General features: G+C 41.6%; 2 protein-coding genes across 8 annotated transcripts; both read left to right on the top strand.

Moving 5' to 3' along the window:
* The first annotated feature begins 85 nt into the window (after nt 1-85).
* On the top strand, nt 86-2931 carry ddost (dolichyl-diphosphooligosaccharide--protein glycosyltransferase subunit (non-catalytic)). Its single transcript, XM_053849797.1, has 11 exons — nt 86-332; nt 655-765; nt 834-920; nt 1001-1104; nt 1184-1278; nt 1372-1465; nt 1539-1687; nt 1798-1945; nt 2059-2179; nt 2251-2357; nt 2439-2931. The coding sequence occupies exons 1-11, from the start codon at nt 98-100 to the stop codon at nt 2586-2588; spliced, it is 1401 nt and encodes a 466-aa protein (XP_053705772.1). The 5' UTR covers nt 86-97; the 3' UTR covers nt 2589-2931.
* Nucleotides 2932-3297: 366 nt separating this feature from the next.
* plekhm2 (pleckstrin homology domain containing, family M (with RUN domain) member 2) lies at nt 3298-15344 on the top strand. 7 transcript variants are annotated; one of them, XM_053848594.1, is made up of 21 exons: nt 3298-3740; nt 6182-6288; nt 6432-6541; nt 6647-6746; nt 6960-7047; nt 7126-7300; nt 7936-7995; nt 8950-9229; nt 9300-10004; nt 10080-10149; nt 10387-10477; nt 10599-10663; nt 10790-10878; nt 12125-12257; nt 12411-12601; nt 12818-12886; nt 12960-13119; nt 13291-13470; nt 13579-13695; nt 13786-13955; nt 14016-15344. In XM_053848594.1, the coding sequence occupies exons 1-20, from the start codon at nt 3681-3683 to the stop codon at nt 13921-13923; spliced, it is 2988 nt and encodes a 995-aa protein (XP_053704569.1). In that variant the 5' UTR covers nt 3298-3680; the 3' UTR covers nt 13924-13955; nt 14016-15344. The 7 variants fall into 7 exon arrangements, with proteins under 7 accessions (XP_053704569.1, XP_053704571.1, XP_053704570.1 ...); XM_053848596.1 differs by having other exon boundaries at nt 7126-7294; nt 13786-15344; XM_053848595.1 differs by having other exon boundaries at nt 12821-12886; nt 13786-15344.
* The last annotated feature ends 54 nt before the right edge of the window (nt 15345-15398 follow it).

The raw sequence follows: 15398 nt of genomic DNA, 5'->3' as shown, positions 1-15398 counted from the left end.
TGTCCGCGTTCTAGACGCGTTCCGCTTCGTGATTGGCTGAGACGTGCGGGTCAAAGTTGACTCGAATACTTACGCTGACGTCGACTTCTGCAGGAAAATGGCGACGTTGACAGCAGACGTGCGGCCAGCTCTGTCCGGTTCTCTGCAGTCGTCGCAAAAAAGGACGAGAACAATGACCCCAACACCGTTTAGGTTGTTCCATAAAAACGTTTTTGTACTGCTGTCGCTAGCGTCTATGTTGCATTGCGCGGTGGCGGATGGAAAGACGTTGGTTCTGCTGGACAACCTGAACATCCGTGATACCCATTCAATCTTCTTCCGCAGTCTCGCTGGTAAGTAACCAAGAATGAGCAATTTCATTCAGTTCATACATTTGTCTCGCTTCCCGATAGTATGTATGGCCAACGGAATGTAGTATATTATGACTGTGAGCTAGGCGGTGAACTTGTTGGTCACAATAAAGGTAACAAAGAATCTTGGTGACTAGACAAAGAACAAATTCCTAGTGTTGTGCATCTATCGTATTATAATAGATCAGCACGATGCTTGATCGAAATGTGTTAATTTACGTCTAAGTTTAAGGTATGTCATCTAGATTCTAGAAGTACGTGAACTCTATGCTATGCTAATGACTTGCTATCCTTCCCCACACAGATCGCGGATTTGATCTCACTTTCAAGACTGCGGACGATCCTTCCTTGTCTCTCATCAAATATGGCCAGTTCCTTTATGAACACCTGATCATCTTTTCCCCATCAGTCGAGGGTAAGGTTTTAAGTTTTCCTTGCATCCATACAGTCATGTTTATTGAGTGCCAAATATTTCCTTCACAGATTTTGGTGGAAACATCAATGTGGAGACCATTACATCTTTCATTGATGGCGGTGGAAACGTCTTGGTGGCCGCCAGCTCTGACATTGGTGAGTTGAACTTGTGCGTGTTTTATGTTTTACTCTCTAACACATCTGTATAATGTTCATGATATTCAACCCAAATACAGGTGACCCTCTGAGGGAATTGGGAAGCGAGTGTGGCATTGAGTTCGACGAGGAAAAAACGGCTGTCATCGATCATCACAACTATGATGTGTCTGATCCCGGAGAGGTAAACATCACTTGTTTAACCTCTGGGCGTGTCATTTGAGAGGAATTGGCATTTTACTTAAAACAACTCTCCTTTCCAGCACACCCTTATCGTTGCCAACCCAGAGAACCTGCTGAAAGCTCCAACCATCGTGGGCAAGCACAGCACTCGACCAGTTTTGTTTAAAGGTGTTGGGTAAGCGGATGTTGATTTGAAATACAAACAAATTTACCCAACACTCTTTGCAATAATTTATTAGTAATATCCAATGTATTTATTCTCTTCTAGCATGGTGGCCGACCCCGAAAATCCTCTTGTCTTGGACATTCTTACTGGTTCTTCGACATCCTACTCTTTCTTCCCTGACAGACCAATCTCCCAGGTATTGTATTTCACTTTTCTAGTTCTTGTTCAACAGCCATTATTGACCAAAATCAAACATTTCCTCCCCTTAGTATCCTCATGCCGTTGGAAAGAATACTCTGCTGATTGCGGGTCTACAGGCCAGAAACAACGCCAGAGTAGTTTTCAGTGGTTCCCTGGACTTCTTCAGTGACGCCTTCTTTAACTCTGCTGTGCAGAAGGCTGCTCCGGGATCTCAAAGGTTTGTTGATTTAATTCATGTTACTGCTTAACTACATCGTGGTATTCAGCAGTATTCTGAAACAAGCGTTTATTAGCAGTGAAACATTGTGGTTCTTGTTTTTCTTTTAGACATGAGCAGACTGGAAACATGGAGCTGGCTGAAGCCTTGTCCCGCTGGGTTTTTAAGGAGGCTGGAGTTCTCAGAGTTGGAGCTGTGACCCACCACCCTGTTGGAGAGACCACACCCCCTGCAGCCTATACCATCACAGACCTTGTGGTGCGTTGGTGATATAAAAAAAAAAATGTTTTAATAGAATAACACTTGCTGACTTAAGAGAATTCACCTCCAGTATTAATAGAAATTGCTTTTTATTCTACCTCCTCTTGCAGGAATACAGCATTGTCATTGAGATGCTTTCTGAGGGCCGCTGGGTTCCATTCGATGGGGACGATATCCAGCTGGAGTTTGTCAGAATCGACCCCTTTGTCCGAACTTACCTGAAGAAAAATGGTACAGTTGCCATACTTGTAGAATTCAGTTGTTGACTTTGATCATTTTCAAATGTCAAATGTCCCTTCAAGGTGGTAAATACAGCATCCAGTTCAAGCTGCCCGATGTGTACGGAGTCTTCCAGTTCAAGGTGGACTACAACCGCCTGGGTTACACACACTTGTACTCTTCCACTCAGGTGAGTCGGGGAGTTGATGTGGAAGCATGGTACAATATTAAACGGCTGTGTGTTCTAACTTACTATTTGTCATTCTTTAAGGTGTCGGTGCGTCCTCTCCAGCACACCCAGTATGAGCGCTTCATCCCCTCAGCCTTCCCCTATTACGCCAGCGTGTTCTCAATGATGTCGGGGCTCTTCATCTTCAGCATCGTCTTCTTGCACATGAAAGAAAAGGAAAAGTCTGACTAGTGATGCAGGGAAACATCATTGGGGGGTGGGGTTACAGATTTCATCTGGAAACTTGGAGTTGAATGATGTGAGAATTCACACAAGGACTTGGACTGCAGTCCTCTCAAAAGACCGTCTTAGGTTGCATATGATGGCACTCAGGTCTGTGGGTCCGAGATTGCTGTTGTTCTGTTTTCAGGGGTTTCTTTGTTTGTAACTTTGTGTTGAACTTTTGCCTCTGACCTAAATTCTGACCCCTGATCCTGCAGTAAAGAGCGATTGTGGTAACTTCATGCACTGAAAAGGCCATGTTTTGGTTTTTGATAGACAGAAAAAAACACATTGAACAATAAAAAATTGACATTCCACGTTGTCTTCTGTGTCCCGAGTCATATCTCTTCATGAATTGTTTAAATTATCTGTGCTCTCTGCCAGTTTTCTTTCTACTCAGATTCAAAACTCATTTTTACTGGCTTGTGTTAATGTAATATCACTAAAACTTTACACTATTTACACTAAGTCTGTTTATGTGCACTACTCTCTACAGGTGGTAGATAAATTCTAAAGATATAAGATAAATAATAAATGTAGGATAAAAAACGCTTTTTTATTATTGTAAAAATAAAATCCAATGCATGAAAAAGTAAGCCAAAAGTTGAGGCCTGATATAAATAGTTATTTGCATGGCCATGTTTGGTATTTTGCTGGTTTTTACAGCATACCACCGTTTGGAAGTTGAATTAGCTGCCGTTACTGGAGTCAGTGGAAGACTATTGTTTTTCTCTTGAATTCGACTTACCCGTGTGAATGACCAAGCAAACCGGAAACTTTCGTGGAACGAACGAACCTCGAGTTTATCGAGAAGTTGTTTATGTTTATTAGGGGCGACCTCCGACATTTCTTTTTGTAAAATAAGACCACCGGAAAAGCAACATGTCTCGCCTCACCGTGTTGAATAACAATGTTTCGGACATTTTGGTTTCGTTGTAAATATTTATTTGCCTGTTGACGCTGCTGTGTTTCTCTGCTAGCGGCAGCTAGTTAGCCCAGTGTTAGCTTTAGCAAAACAGGGAGTCATCTGACAGGCTGCTGTGAGCTGCCAACACACGAGTGATGGATCAACTGAAAGTAAAAGACCGAATATTGGAAAACATCTCCCTGTCTGTCAAAAAGGTAAGCACCCGTTGGCTTCATACATCACGTTGTTATTGTCTTCGCTTTTTTAAGTGTGAAGTATAGTTTCTGGAGCTCCTGTGAGGTCATATATTGTCCGCCGAATACAACTTGGGTCGCGTACCTTTGAGGGCCTTGTGTCCCCCGATTTACCATAACACATTTAATGGATTTAGATTATCTTTCAAACTTAGTGGATGTCATGTCATTCTTCCACTTTGATAATACGTACTGCTGACAGTGACCCAGCCCCATGGTTTGCTCACTGCGGCATGCAGTGTCAACACAGCTGCTACCTGCGACTTGTTTACCACATTAATTTTGGATTTAACCTTCATTTCTAGCTCTTTTGGTCATTCCATCTTTGCAACCCTTATTCAGAGCTTTTGTATACATCTTCATGACACCTAATATTATATGATAGGTCGACAGGCATGTCGATTTGCACGTCCTGTGAATTCCACATACACTTGAAATGTTACTTTTGTTCCATTAAACTTGCAGAAGTCATTAGCTAAGACAACATAAGCACAGGTTGGATTCATAGTGTAACCTAGGTGTGGAGTACTTTTTGCAATAAACAGGTGAAATGAGTTGTTATTTTTGATGAAGCTCTGAAGTGCAAACCACTGTAAATCCATTCTTATTTGAGTTTTTTTTTTCGACAAGCGCATTTTGCCAAACTCAGAACAGGATAGAACGAACTAGGAAGGATGCACATCATGGCTCAACCCCCGACAGGAAATGCCGCAAGACAAATATCAACCTCTCTGCGTTTTTGGACTTTAGGAGGGAATCGGAGTGTCTGGAGATAATGCACACAAACACTTCCTCGCCTGAAAATGTGAAAAGACAGTCACCTTAGTCGACACTTTTCACGGAACAAAGTGTGACCACTGTGACTCAACACTTAAGGCAGTCTTGATAAATTTGAAAGTCAACCACTGTCGGAACGGAAGAAAACTGAAGTTCACATGATGTATTTCTTCTTTTGGTTCCTCTTGTAGCGATCATAAATTTGTCATAGGAAATCTGTGTTCTGTAATAACAGAAAAAAATCAGGTCAAATGACATCCCACTTTGATGACACAAATCATGGCTGCATCAAAAGTCAACCAGATAGAGGATAAAATGTATTTTATGAAGTTACCTCTCTCGGTCCAAGAAATCCACAAAGAATCTACAGCAATAGCCATCAATACTTCCGCACTCACATATTCAGTGGCCTATGTTAAAAGTGTGGTTTGTAGCACAACTATGTCCTTCACACTTTTGTGAAATTTTGACCCATGCAGGCAGGAAACACAAATATATATATATATATATATATATATATATATATATATATATATATATATATATATATATATACACATTCGTGTTTATTTAATCCTTTTCGTTTTTTGTTGTGTTTATTTTTCTTGTGTCTTTGTTTCTGCAGTTGCGTGTTGTTTCTTTATGTATGTCTTCAATGTTTGTTTGTCTTTAATGTTGTAATGATGCCGTAATAACCCACGTTTCCCCATTGTGGAAAGAATCAAGACAATCGAATGATGTATGAAAACATCACCAATAAAATGTAGCTTGTTTTAGCTTTGTGCAAGAAATGTTTTTTTTCTGTGTGTATTTTTGTGAATTATGCCGTCACGCCTTAATCCCAAGTATTATGTACATGTTTTATCAGTGGCGTTATGTTTCATGTTTTTTCCCATCCAGCATTAATCTGCACGAACACTCGCTGCTCTTATGATTAACCTCCAAGGAAAGTGTGTGCTTCTGGCAAACACTGACTGGTCATGTGATAGCAGTCATGGAATGTGAGCATGCTTTGAAAGGAACAGAGGTTTTGTACTTACGTGGTTTAAGTTTTACTAAAGTCTGAAAAAATGTGCATGCTACATAAAGGTTTGTGCTATAAGCATGTAACTTTAGGCAGTTTTGCTCCAGGCCTTGCTTTGTCTTTAAAACAAACTGAATGAATAATTCAACACAGACACTGATTTTCAAGTTTCGCAAGTAGGAACGTGTTTGTCATGTGTTTCTCAAGCATTTAATTTTCAGTTGGATTGTCTATAAATAATTTCTGCTATGGTCTGTCTGCAATATTTCATTATAGTCTCCTCATAACTGTTTTGAGGGTTTAGTAGGTCAGACTACTAGTTTAACTTGCCAAGAACATTCCTGTGATGCCTCATAAGCCCTCTTTGTTTTGGCAATTAATCCTGCACTGCAGCTGTATGGTTATTGCTATGTTTAGATGCATTTATTTGTGTAATTTCTACAATATTTGGATTGGAAAATCTCCAAAAACTCTATATCTGAAACCCACAATGAGCCAAAATATTATTGACTTTCAGAAGTCCAGAATGCTACCCTTCAGTTGACTTCACATTGATGTTAGCTCTACTCAAGCCAATCACCACAAACATCTTTCTCTGCAGTTGCAGAGCTACTTTGCAGCCTGTGAAGATGAAACTCCAGCAATCCGAAACCATGACCGGGTCTTGCAACGTCTGTGTGAGCACCTAGACCATGCACTGTTGTATGGGTAAGCTTAAAACAATGTTTAATATTAAGCAATGAACATATTGGAATTTTGTTTACACTTAAAGGGATAGTTTTGTTGCATTTTTGCAAGGTTTTTGACTTTGATGAAATATATTTTACTCAACACTTTGTCCTCTTGTCCAGCCTACAAGACATCTCCTCTGGCTACTGGGTTCTAGTTCTTCACCTGACCAGGAGAGAGGCTGTGCGTCAGATTGAGGAGTTGCAACACATTGCAACAAACCTTGGTCGAAGTAAGATCCATTCTTTTTTTGGAAATGCTCAACTAAGATTTCATACTTGGCAATGCAGCATGCTACGTTCAAATGTCAAACTCAGTGAACGTCATGCCTCCGCAGGTCGTGCGTGGTTGTATCTGGCATTAAGTGAGAGCTCTTTAGAGAGCTATCTGCGCCTTTTCCAGGAAAATCAAGGATTACTACACAAGTATTACTTCAAGTAAGTCATCAAAGTGACTCCCATGGAATGTTGTTAGTCACTTCCTGTAGGAACAATCTGATCACAACCCACAATTTGCTTTGCATCCTCTTGATGGTTTTGAGTTTAGCAAAGTCTTTTTATGTAATTACAGTTAATTCTGGGATTACTGCTAATGACATTATGAGTCACCCATTTTCTTTTTCTCTGGTAATAGTTTATTTTCTGTTCTAGAAATGCACTAGTTTGCAGTGATGATCACCTTGCCCTGTTCCTGACGCTGGTGTCTGGCCTGGAGTTCATCCGCTTCGATTTGGAGCTGGTCAGCATTTATTTTTAGATCCTTTACCCAGTACAATGGAGATTCCATGTAGTTACACATGTGCTGTGTCTTGTTTAGGATGTGCCGTATTTGGACGTGGCTCCATACATGCCAGAGTACTACAAACCTACGAACCTGCTGGACTTTGAAGAAAGGCTACCAAGCTCCGACAGCTTGTCTCTTCATTCCTTCACCTCTCTCACCTCCACAAACCTTGAATGGGACGACAGTGCTATTGCCCCATCAAGTGAGGGTGGGTTTTATTAATCTTCATGAACTGACTTAATAGGATTATCCTCCTATTTATCGTTTCATTCCAACATCCTGTGAGTAGACTACGACGGAACATAACATTGATCTGCCAATTGTTATTTGATGCCATTCCATTTAACTGGGTTCCGACTCAAGCCTGACATCAATAGATTATAATTCTCATTGAATGTAATGAGCACTTATGATGCACATGTACGGAAGTGCAACTATTGTTCCATTAGCATGTTTTTCTCTCTCACTTATTTCCCCCCGATTCTGTTCTCATCCATCTTCACCGTCATGCAGTTACCCTGATTATGTTCCTCATTGATTTTCTTCATAAACCTTGCTTTAAGATTCCAAATAATGAATGCTAGTGAAACCAAGTGCCTCAGAGGAAGTCATCTTGTTCCATTTAACTAAACGTTTACGTGCTTCCGATCCACGTTTCGTCACATTGTAATTCAGTGATGATAAAGTTGGGTATTGATCTCAAAATCTGATTTATTTCCCACTAATTCTTATTAGAAACTTGGTTTTGACATTGTTTTTAATTCCTTCCTTTTGTTTCTGTGACATCATTTCAGCTCCATCTGTATTAATTTTGTGTTATGTTATCCCTCCTTTTTGTTATAGATTATGATTTTGGTGACATCTTCCCTGTGTTGCAGTCAATGCCAAGTGCAGACTGGGAAGGTGGGAATTTGGTTAATGCTCCCCCCCTGCTTGATCAACATTCCTTGCTCCCCTTGCTTTTTGGCATGGTCACCTGAGTTTTTGTTGGATGCATGACGTAACCCAAGAGTGTTCATACTAAATGTACAAAATGCTTTCCTGTTCAAGATTAAGGTGTTAAACAGATGGGAGACAAGTGCATGTCGTACCAACTTATTGTATCTACTATTTGCTATATACACACTTCTTTATTTACTAAAGAGATTGAGGTAAGTCTTGAAGTTTTTTGTGTTCACTTTATGTTGCATATGTGTGACTCACCAGGGGAGAAATCCGAAAGCTTGCTCACTATGACTTCTTGAATATGCAATGTGACTTATTCTCTGCTTCTTCAGACTGTTTACACGTTGTGTATCTTTACAAATGTGGCTCCGGGCTCCATTCTCCTGAACCATTGTGGGACAACAAAAAAAAATGTTGAGAAATGCAAATTTTACTATATTTATAAGGCTGGCCTGATATGTACTTCACTGATCAATGTTTCCCCCTAATGTGAAGGAATATGATTTATTCTTGTCATTCCTAAGCCTAATAATTCTCTACTCTAGACTGAAGTATATACTATAATAATCATACATATTGCCACTCTTGAAGGAGCTACTTTTATTGGTGGCCTCAAGACTTTTGTGTACCCACAATGATCATGGTTGATATACCAGTGCCACACAACTCCTGCATTCCTGGGCTTATTTATGGAGCTCCTAACGTGTTTGTGTGCAATGTTTTTTTTTTGGAAATACACACAGTTTCTGACGACATTCAGAGTTTCCAGAAAACAAACTGAAATGTGGTGTTTAATGACACACTCTGTAATTGTTAAGTCTACCATAGATTGTGTGTATTTCTGTATCAAATTGCTGAACTGAGACTCAGTTTTTGCTTTGATGGATGTTTATTGTGGGTTATTGTTTCTAGAGGGCGAGTTCACGGACCATGCCAGCTGTCTGCGCTCGAGCGCTTCTGATCCCCAGACGGTCATCAGCGAGACAGTAGTGGTCCCTGCTGGCACCATCAAGGTCATGGTGGAAGCTCAACCCTCTCCAGACAGCCCGCCATTCAGATCCAACCCCTTCCACGATGACTCTGACACGAACACCTCAGTTGACGTGACGCCAGTACATATAGCCAAATGTCACTCTGCACCCAGAAATGGAGACGACGCGGAGAGCAATAACAACGAGCTGGAAGTTATTAGGTACATCCGTCACAGGATTGCTCTTTAATCTCATTTACTTTACAATTTACAGTAGACCTTTGTTTTGCAGGATGGCTAGACGAAGGAAACCAGCTAAGAAGCGGCGGCCAAGAGGTTCCTCCGATTCAGTTAGTTGCCTGCATAACTCCCATTCATCTGAGCAAATCGAGTCGGACAACAGCGGCCTGACCCCGTCTGAGGACTTGGATTCTTTCAATGACACTGTGATTAAACTGGGCTATGATGGCGATGTGAGGACGGGACAGGGGGGCTCTGATGCCATGGAGGAAGGTCTACGGCTTCCTGAGATGACGGACACCTCCATGGATAATGTTGGTCAACCCTTAAGTGATGTGATGGACAAGTTGAATGGAGCTTTTGACTGTGAAAAGCCCTGGGATCACTCCGGAGTGAAGGGGGATGGAGAAAGCAGTTCCCCCTGCACTGAGCCTCACGCCCAGCAGCCCTTTCGTAAGGACTCAGAGGGAAAGCCTCCTGACCCAGCCGGCAAGGACGAGTTTTGCTACATTACCCCCAACAGTCCAGACTCTGCTTCCTCAGGTGGTGGCCACCATGACTCTGCAGAGTCTGGCCAGTCACAGACTTGTTCAAGTGGCAATGAAGATGAAAGAGCGGGAGCGGCAGCAGGATCGGAACACGACGTGACCAATGGAGAGATGAAGTCCCAAAGTGATGAAGACGTCAGTCCAGCTGAGGGAGGGCAGCAGGAAGGGAGGCTCAGTCCTTCAGAAACTTCTCATCCAGCTGAATTCAAGTGAGTTGATGATGCAAATTATTCTGTGATACCATTACCACCGAAGAGTCTGTTTTATGGAAAATATCTTTTTAGGGTGGACAATAACCATTTGCTGCTTCTGATGATACACGTGTTCAGAGAAAATGAAGAGCAACTCTTCAGGGTAATGACTGATCTATTATTGTGGTGTTAATACAATGTTGAGTGCATATATTTTATCACATTTATTTCCGAACATGTCTTCTATACAAATATATTTCAATGTTTTGGGTTGAAGTGAACATCATCACGTGCCTTTTAAGTCTGAATGTTCACATTGATCTGATGCCTCCAGAAGAAATGGAGTTGAAATGTACCACAGCTGTAAAAAATCTTGGAACAATGTTATGTCTGTTTCCAGATGGTGCGAATGAGCACAGGCCACATGGAAGGAGACCTGCAGCCTCTTTATTTGTTGCTGACAGACTGTTACATTTACTTGCTGAGGAAAGGTTTGTACTGGAAGAAAATGCAGTAGTTTTTGAGTGTATAAATAATAATGGTTGGATCTGATCTGATTATATTAGATGAAGCTTAATATAACACTTAATTCAGTGTTTTGTTTTGTTCCAGGTGCAGCAGAAAAGCCTTATACTGTAGAAGAAGCCGTTTCTTACAATGAGTTGGATTATTTGTCGGTGAGCACAGCAGAGTTTTCTATCGTCTACTTGATTTCCGTTGTCCTTCACATAGAAGCCACTCTTGTCCTGTATGCTTCAATGAGTCTTTGGCTCATCTTATGATCTTCCATCTCCAACCTTTAGGTTGGTCTGGATCAACAGACGGTGACGATAGTTTGCACCAACAGGAGGAGGAAGTTTTTACTGGATACAGCTGATTCTTCTTTAACCAGGTGAGTGTCCTGTTTTTGCTTCATGTAACGCCACACTGGGGCCCAACAGGCCCCTTCCAGCTCCAGTCTGTTTGTATTTATTTTTGGACATCATATATTCCCAGTGAATTCCCTGATTTTTTTATTAAACCCCGTCAATTGCTGTCATTCCTATTATTCCCATGGAAAGTTTCTAATCGGGATGGGCGATATGGACAAAAAAAAGTATCACGATAAATGCATTTTCATTCTATTCCATGTGTTGGACCCACTGCAGTCTCTCTTGAAACTGTTTTATGATGACACTTATAAGTAGAGTTTGTCTCCAACATCATTATTTGTTTATGCTTAAATATAATGGTTAACTCAGTGTAGAGATGAGAAATTCAATGCTCTGCAGTTTTATTTCGTCATTAAATTTAGCTGTCAGTCTGCTGTATCTCATGTCTCTTAATAGTTGACTTTAACTATTGACCAGTCTGGACACATTTCCTAGATGCTGTTGAAGAAATATTAGAAGTAATGTGAATAAATGATCATGTAGTTCTCTCTCCTCAAATGTTTTTTTTTCATTGCCTGACTGAAGATTTCACTGATGTGTGGACCGCTTTAGAATTTGTCAATGGTCCCTAACTGATGCCGGGTTGGAGCATTAGCACTGCCTGTGAGTGTGTGTCCACGACCAGTGACCGCTTATGTGGAAGAGGACACCGCTGGCAATACCGGACTGGATGTTCTTCCAATGTCCAACTATTTTCACCACTGTGTTTCGCCGAGGCGCCAGCGTAGCAGGAGACCTGCATGTGATATGAACCAAGGCAGTCGACCGTGTCGGAAAACCTATGAGGACCACACGATCTCATCAAATAAACTTGAATCCTTGTATTAAAAATAAGTTTAAAACTAGGATCTTGAACCAAAGTCCACCACACTCTACTCAACTGACAAATGCCGGTGTCTGCAGCGGACCTGGAGAGCGCAGTGCGCCGCCACGGTCTAGTCATGTGCACGTGTGCAAGTCCAATGCAGCGAGTGCACCTCGTGTTTATCGAATTTATCGTGAGATGCAGAATTGTCATCATGGATATTGTTTTTGGCTGTATATTGTGTACGATAAGTTATCGACCATCCGTAATTTATAATATTTTCAACTGTGATGGAACAAAACTGTGCGGCATTTATTTTTCTTCCGAGGTAAACTCATGAAGGCATGAATCCATATTTTGTTTGCCTCTTGATCGATTCCCAATCCCACTCCTTTCTGTAGATGGTTCCTCTCAGTCCTCAAATCCGCCATGGTAAAAGGATGCCGTGAGCCTCCATATCCCTCCATCTTGACTGATGCCACAATGGAGAAACTCGCTCTAAACAAGTTTGTTTCCCAAGAAACACGTTGTGAGGTAAATATTTTAATTATATTGTTTGCTACTTCTTGGCTCTAACTAATGGTAAATTTCACCTAGTTTTAGTTAATTATTAATTAATTAAATTGAGACGTATGGCATTTAAGTGCATGTGTAATGGCCTCATCATTTACCTCATCGCTCCCACAGGTCTCTGAAGTTTCAATACAGTTATATGCCCTGGTTCAATGGGAAGATCCAATGGATGTGAGTTTGTCACCTCCAGGAACCTCAACAGGTTCCAGATCGTCTTCCAGCACCAAGGAGGGGTCCGTTCACTACCGAGCGGGATCCTCATACTTGGGAAAGGAGCTGTGGAAAAGTTGCTACCTTGTCCTCAGGTGCTGCTTGCAGTTTCTTTCAACTCTATCTGATCACACTTAGTAGTTCAAATAGATTTCCTCCCCTCCCCCGTCATGTTGGCATCGTATCCTTAAAATGTGCACACTCAGCAGATTGGTGGGAGTGAAATACACTTTTGACTCATGCTGTTTGGGATCAGTTGTTTTATTGTACTCTTGAGACCAAAATATATCTGAATATTTTCTTTTCTGTAGCAGTAACGGGATCCTGTACCTGTACAGCGACAGAACCGATGTGACCCCTCTGATGTCTGTCACCATGGGGTATGATTCCATGAGAGGAATATAACTCCTTCTTGATAGAAACTGTAAAATGATTGCCTCCCATCTGTGTCAGTGGTGAGCACTGCGGAGGCTGCCGTCGCTCCAACAGTACTGAGCGCCCACATGCTTTTCAAGTCATCCTGACAGAGCGCCCCCCACTGGTGCTGAGTGCTGAGAATGAGCAGGAGATGGCTGACTGGATGCAGCTTCTCTGCCAGTCTGTCTCAAAGGGGGTGAGTGCCAACACTTTCAGTTAACGTTCAACATTGCACCACCACGATTAATAAGTGACTCTCAATAGCTGACAATATTTGTTACAGCTGTGATTTACTCCTGTACACTCACATGACTCCTCTTTCTCAATGCATGAATAATGTTCTGAATTAACCACTCCTCCTCCTCAGGTCATCCCTCAAGGTGTTGCTCCAACGCCTTGTATTCCGTGTTGCCTGGTTGTGACAGACAAAGCTCTGCTTACTTGTCACCAAGACTGTCAAACCAGCTTTTTCCGCTCACTTGGAAGTGTAGAAATTAGTGACGTCATCTCGGTCAGCTTGTCTGCAGATGAGGAGTACTGTGTCATTGTGAGTAACACGGATCAACTTGTATATCATAAAATTAAGTTAGAGATATGATAGAAAATCAGAATCATCAGAACTTAGTGGCTTTGCTGATCTGAGCCTCATTTGTAGGAGTTTGCGTCAGACCGGGCTCAGTTCCTCCCTCCGTGGGTTTTGTACTTCAGTGGCTGTGTGGAGCGAGATCGACTGCTGGAGGTATTGGGCCACACTTGGAGAACCATTTACCAGGTGGGTCAGGGATGTTTTGTCAAAGTCAGAGCTGTAAATTTTTGTCTGTTCAAAATGAAACTCGTAAATTAAAACTTCGGCTGTGTGCAGGTGGATCTCCCCCACAGAGAGGTGTCTGATCCACTAATGCAGAAGCGCTGCAGTGAAGCCCTGGCACTGATGAAGAGTGCGTGGCAGCGGGCAGACAGTCTGGCACGAGGCCGTGCCCAGCGTGAACCGTGGTGCTGATGGATGCGCACATTTGCACACACCAATTGGAGGTGTCTACAGAAATATGCTCAGTTTTGACTCTGGTGGACTTACAACGTGGCGTCCTGCAGGTTCAAAGTGTTTGAAGCAGATGGACTGCATTGTTGGTACGTCAAACTTCACATCCGCATCTTAGTTTGGTTTAGTGGATGAAGAACTGAAGAGGAATTCCTTCTAATGGTAAGTATACATTGGCAAGGTTTTCTTCAGAGGACGTCATGAACACAAAGGATGGTGGGAATTGATCACTTCTTGGAATGGTTGCACCTTCTGCCTTTTTCCATGAACTCACTCACCGATCAGTTCTTACAAGTCAGGAAGTCAAGTGTGATACAGATGTACACAAATGTGTCGTAGCCACGCTTGCTGAGACCAACACTGATGGTTCATGTCCTCTGAAGTGCTCACTCTTGCACCGTTACACTTGTCGATTTCCTTATTTGGGGTTCGTCCACGGGAAACACAGGAACTTATGCACACTTGCCTTTTTCTCCTCTTCTCAGCGAGGGTGGAGGCTTCCAAGCAGACTTGCACATATGTTTTTGCCTCCAGTCTGTCCTAAGTGGTACTAGTTAAGTTGCTTGAATGTAATCATAGCATGTGCTTTAATATTTATCAATTGACCTGGCAATCTTTGATTACTGTAATGATGAGAAAATCATGTAGCGCAGCACTGTACAGACATGTAAATATGATTATTGACTGAGTTTGAAGGAACATTAATTACGATGAGGACATCACTTATTCAGGTATTTTTACTGCAAGGTTCACTTTGACTTTGGGGAATAATTTTACAGTAGAACTTTGACCAGTCCACTCAGCATTAGTTAGTGCTTTAATCCAAGTGCCACAATATTCGTAAATAAAATCTAATCTCAGGTGCCAATGGTACATAACATCAAAACCCCGAAGTTTCAACCTTCTGCTTTGTGTCTAATTTATCTTTTTTTAATAAGAACATGAGTTGTTTTTCAAAAAGTCAGTGTTGCAATGTTGCGAATGTGAGAAGAACGCAAAGGTGTTGGAAAAGTTTGATGCATAAACTCTGAATAATTGAGGAGATTTTAATATCGGAGTGACTTGTTGGAATAATTCCCAAAGTTCATTATTGAGGATGAAAGTGCTGAGTAGCAGGAGTTGGACTTACTTGAAATGTGGTTGACTGGACAATCATGAGACGCTGTGGCCCTTGAAGTGTGTATGGAGAACAGTGAGACATTGCTGGACAATGATGGATGACATCAAGGTAATACAGCTGCTGTGTTACATTTGACTGTAAATGATTTATCAAGCATACACTCGGACAAAATGGACTGAATGGCATGCGAGAAGGATTCAGACTGCTCATGATTTCATGTAATGTCAACCTCATATATATGTATTAAAGACTTTGAATGATATTCTTTCCATTCTTCTGCATGTAACTAACACTATATTTGTTGTGTTTGAAGTTG

This window comes from Synchiropus splendidus, chromosome 18, assembly GCF_027744825.2.
Source record: "Synchiropus splendidus isolate RoL2022-P1 chromosome 18, RoL_Sspl_1.0, whole genome shotgun sequence".
NCBI lineage: Eukaryota > Metazoa > Chordata > Actinopteri > Syngnathiformes > Callionymidae > Synchiropus > Synchiropus splendidus.
Note: the sequence above shows the minus strand (reverse complement) of the source record. Positions and strands in the feature narration are given on the sequence as shown.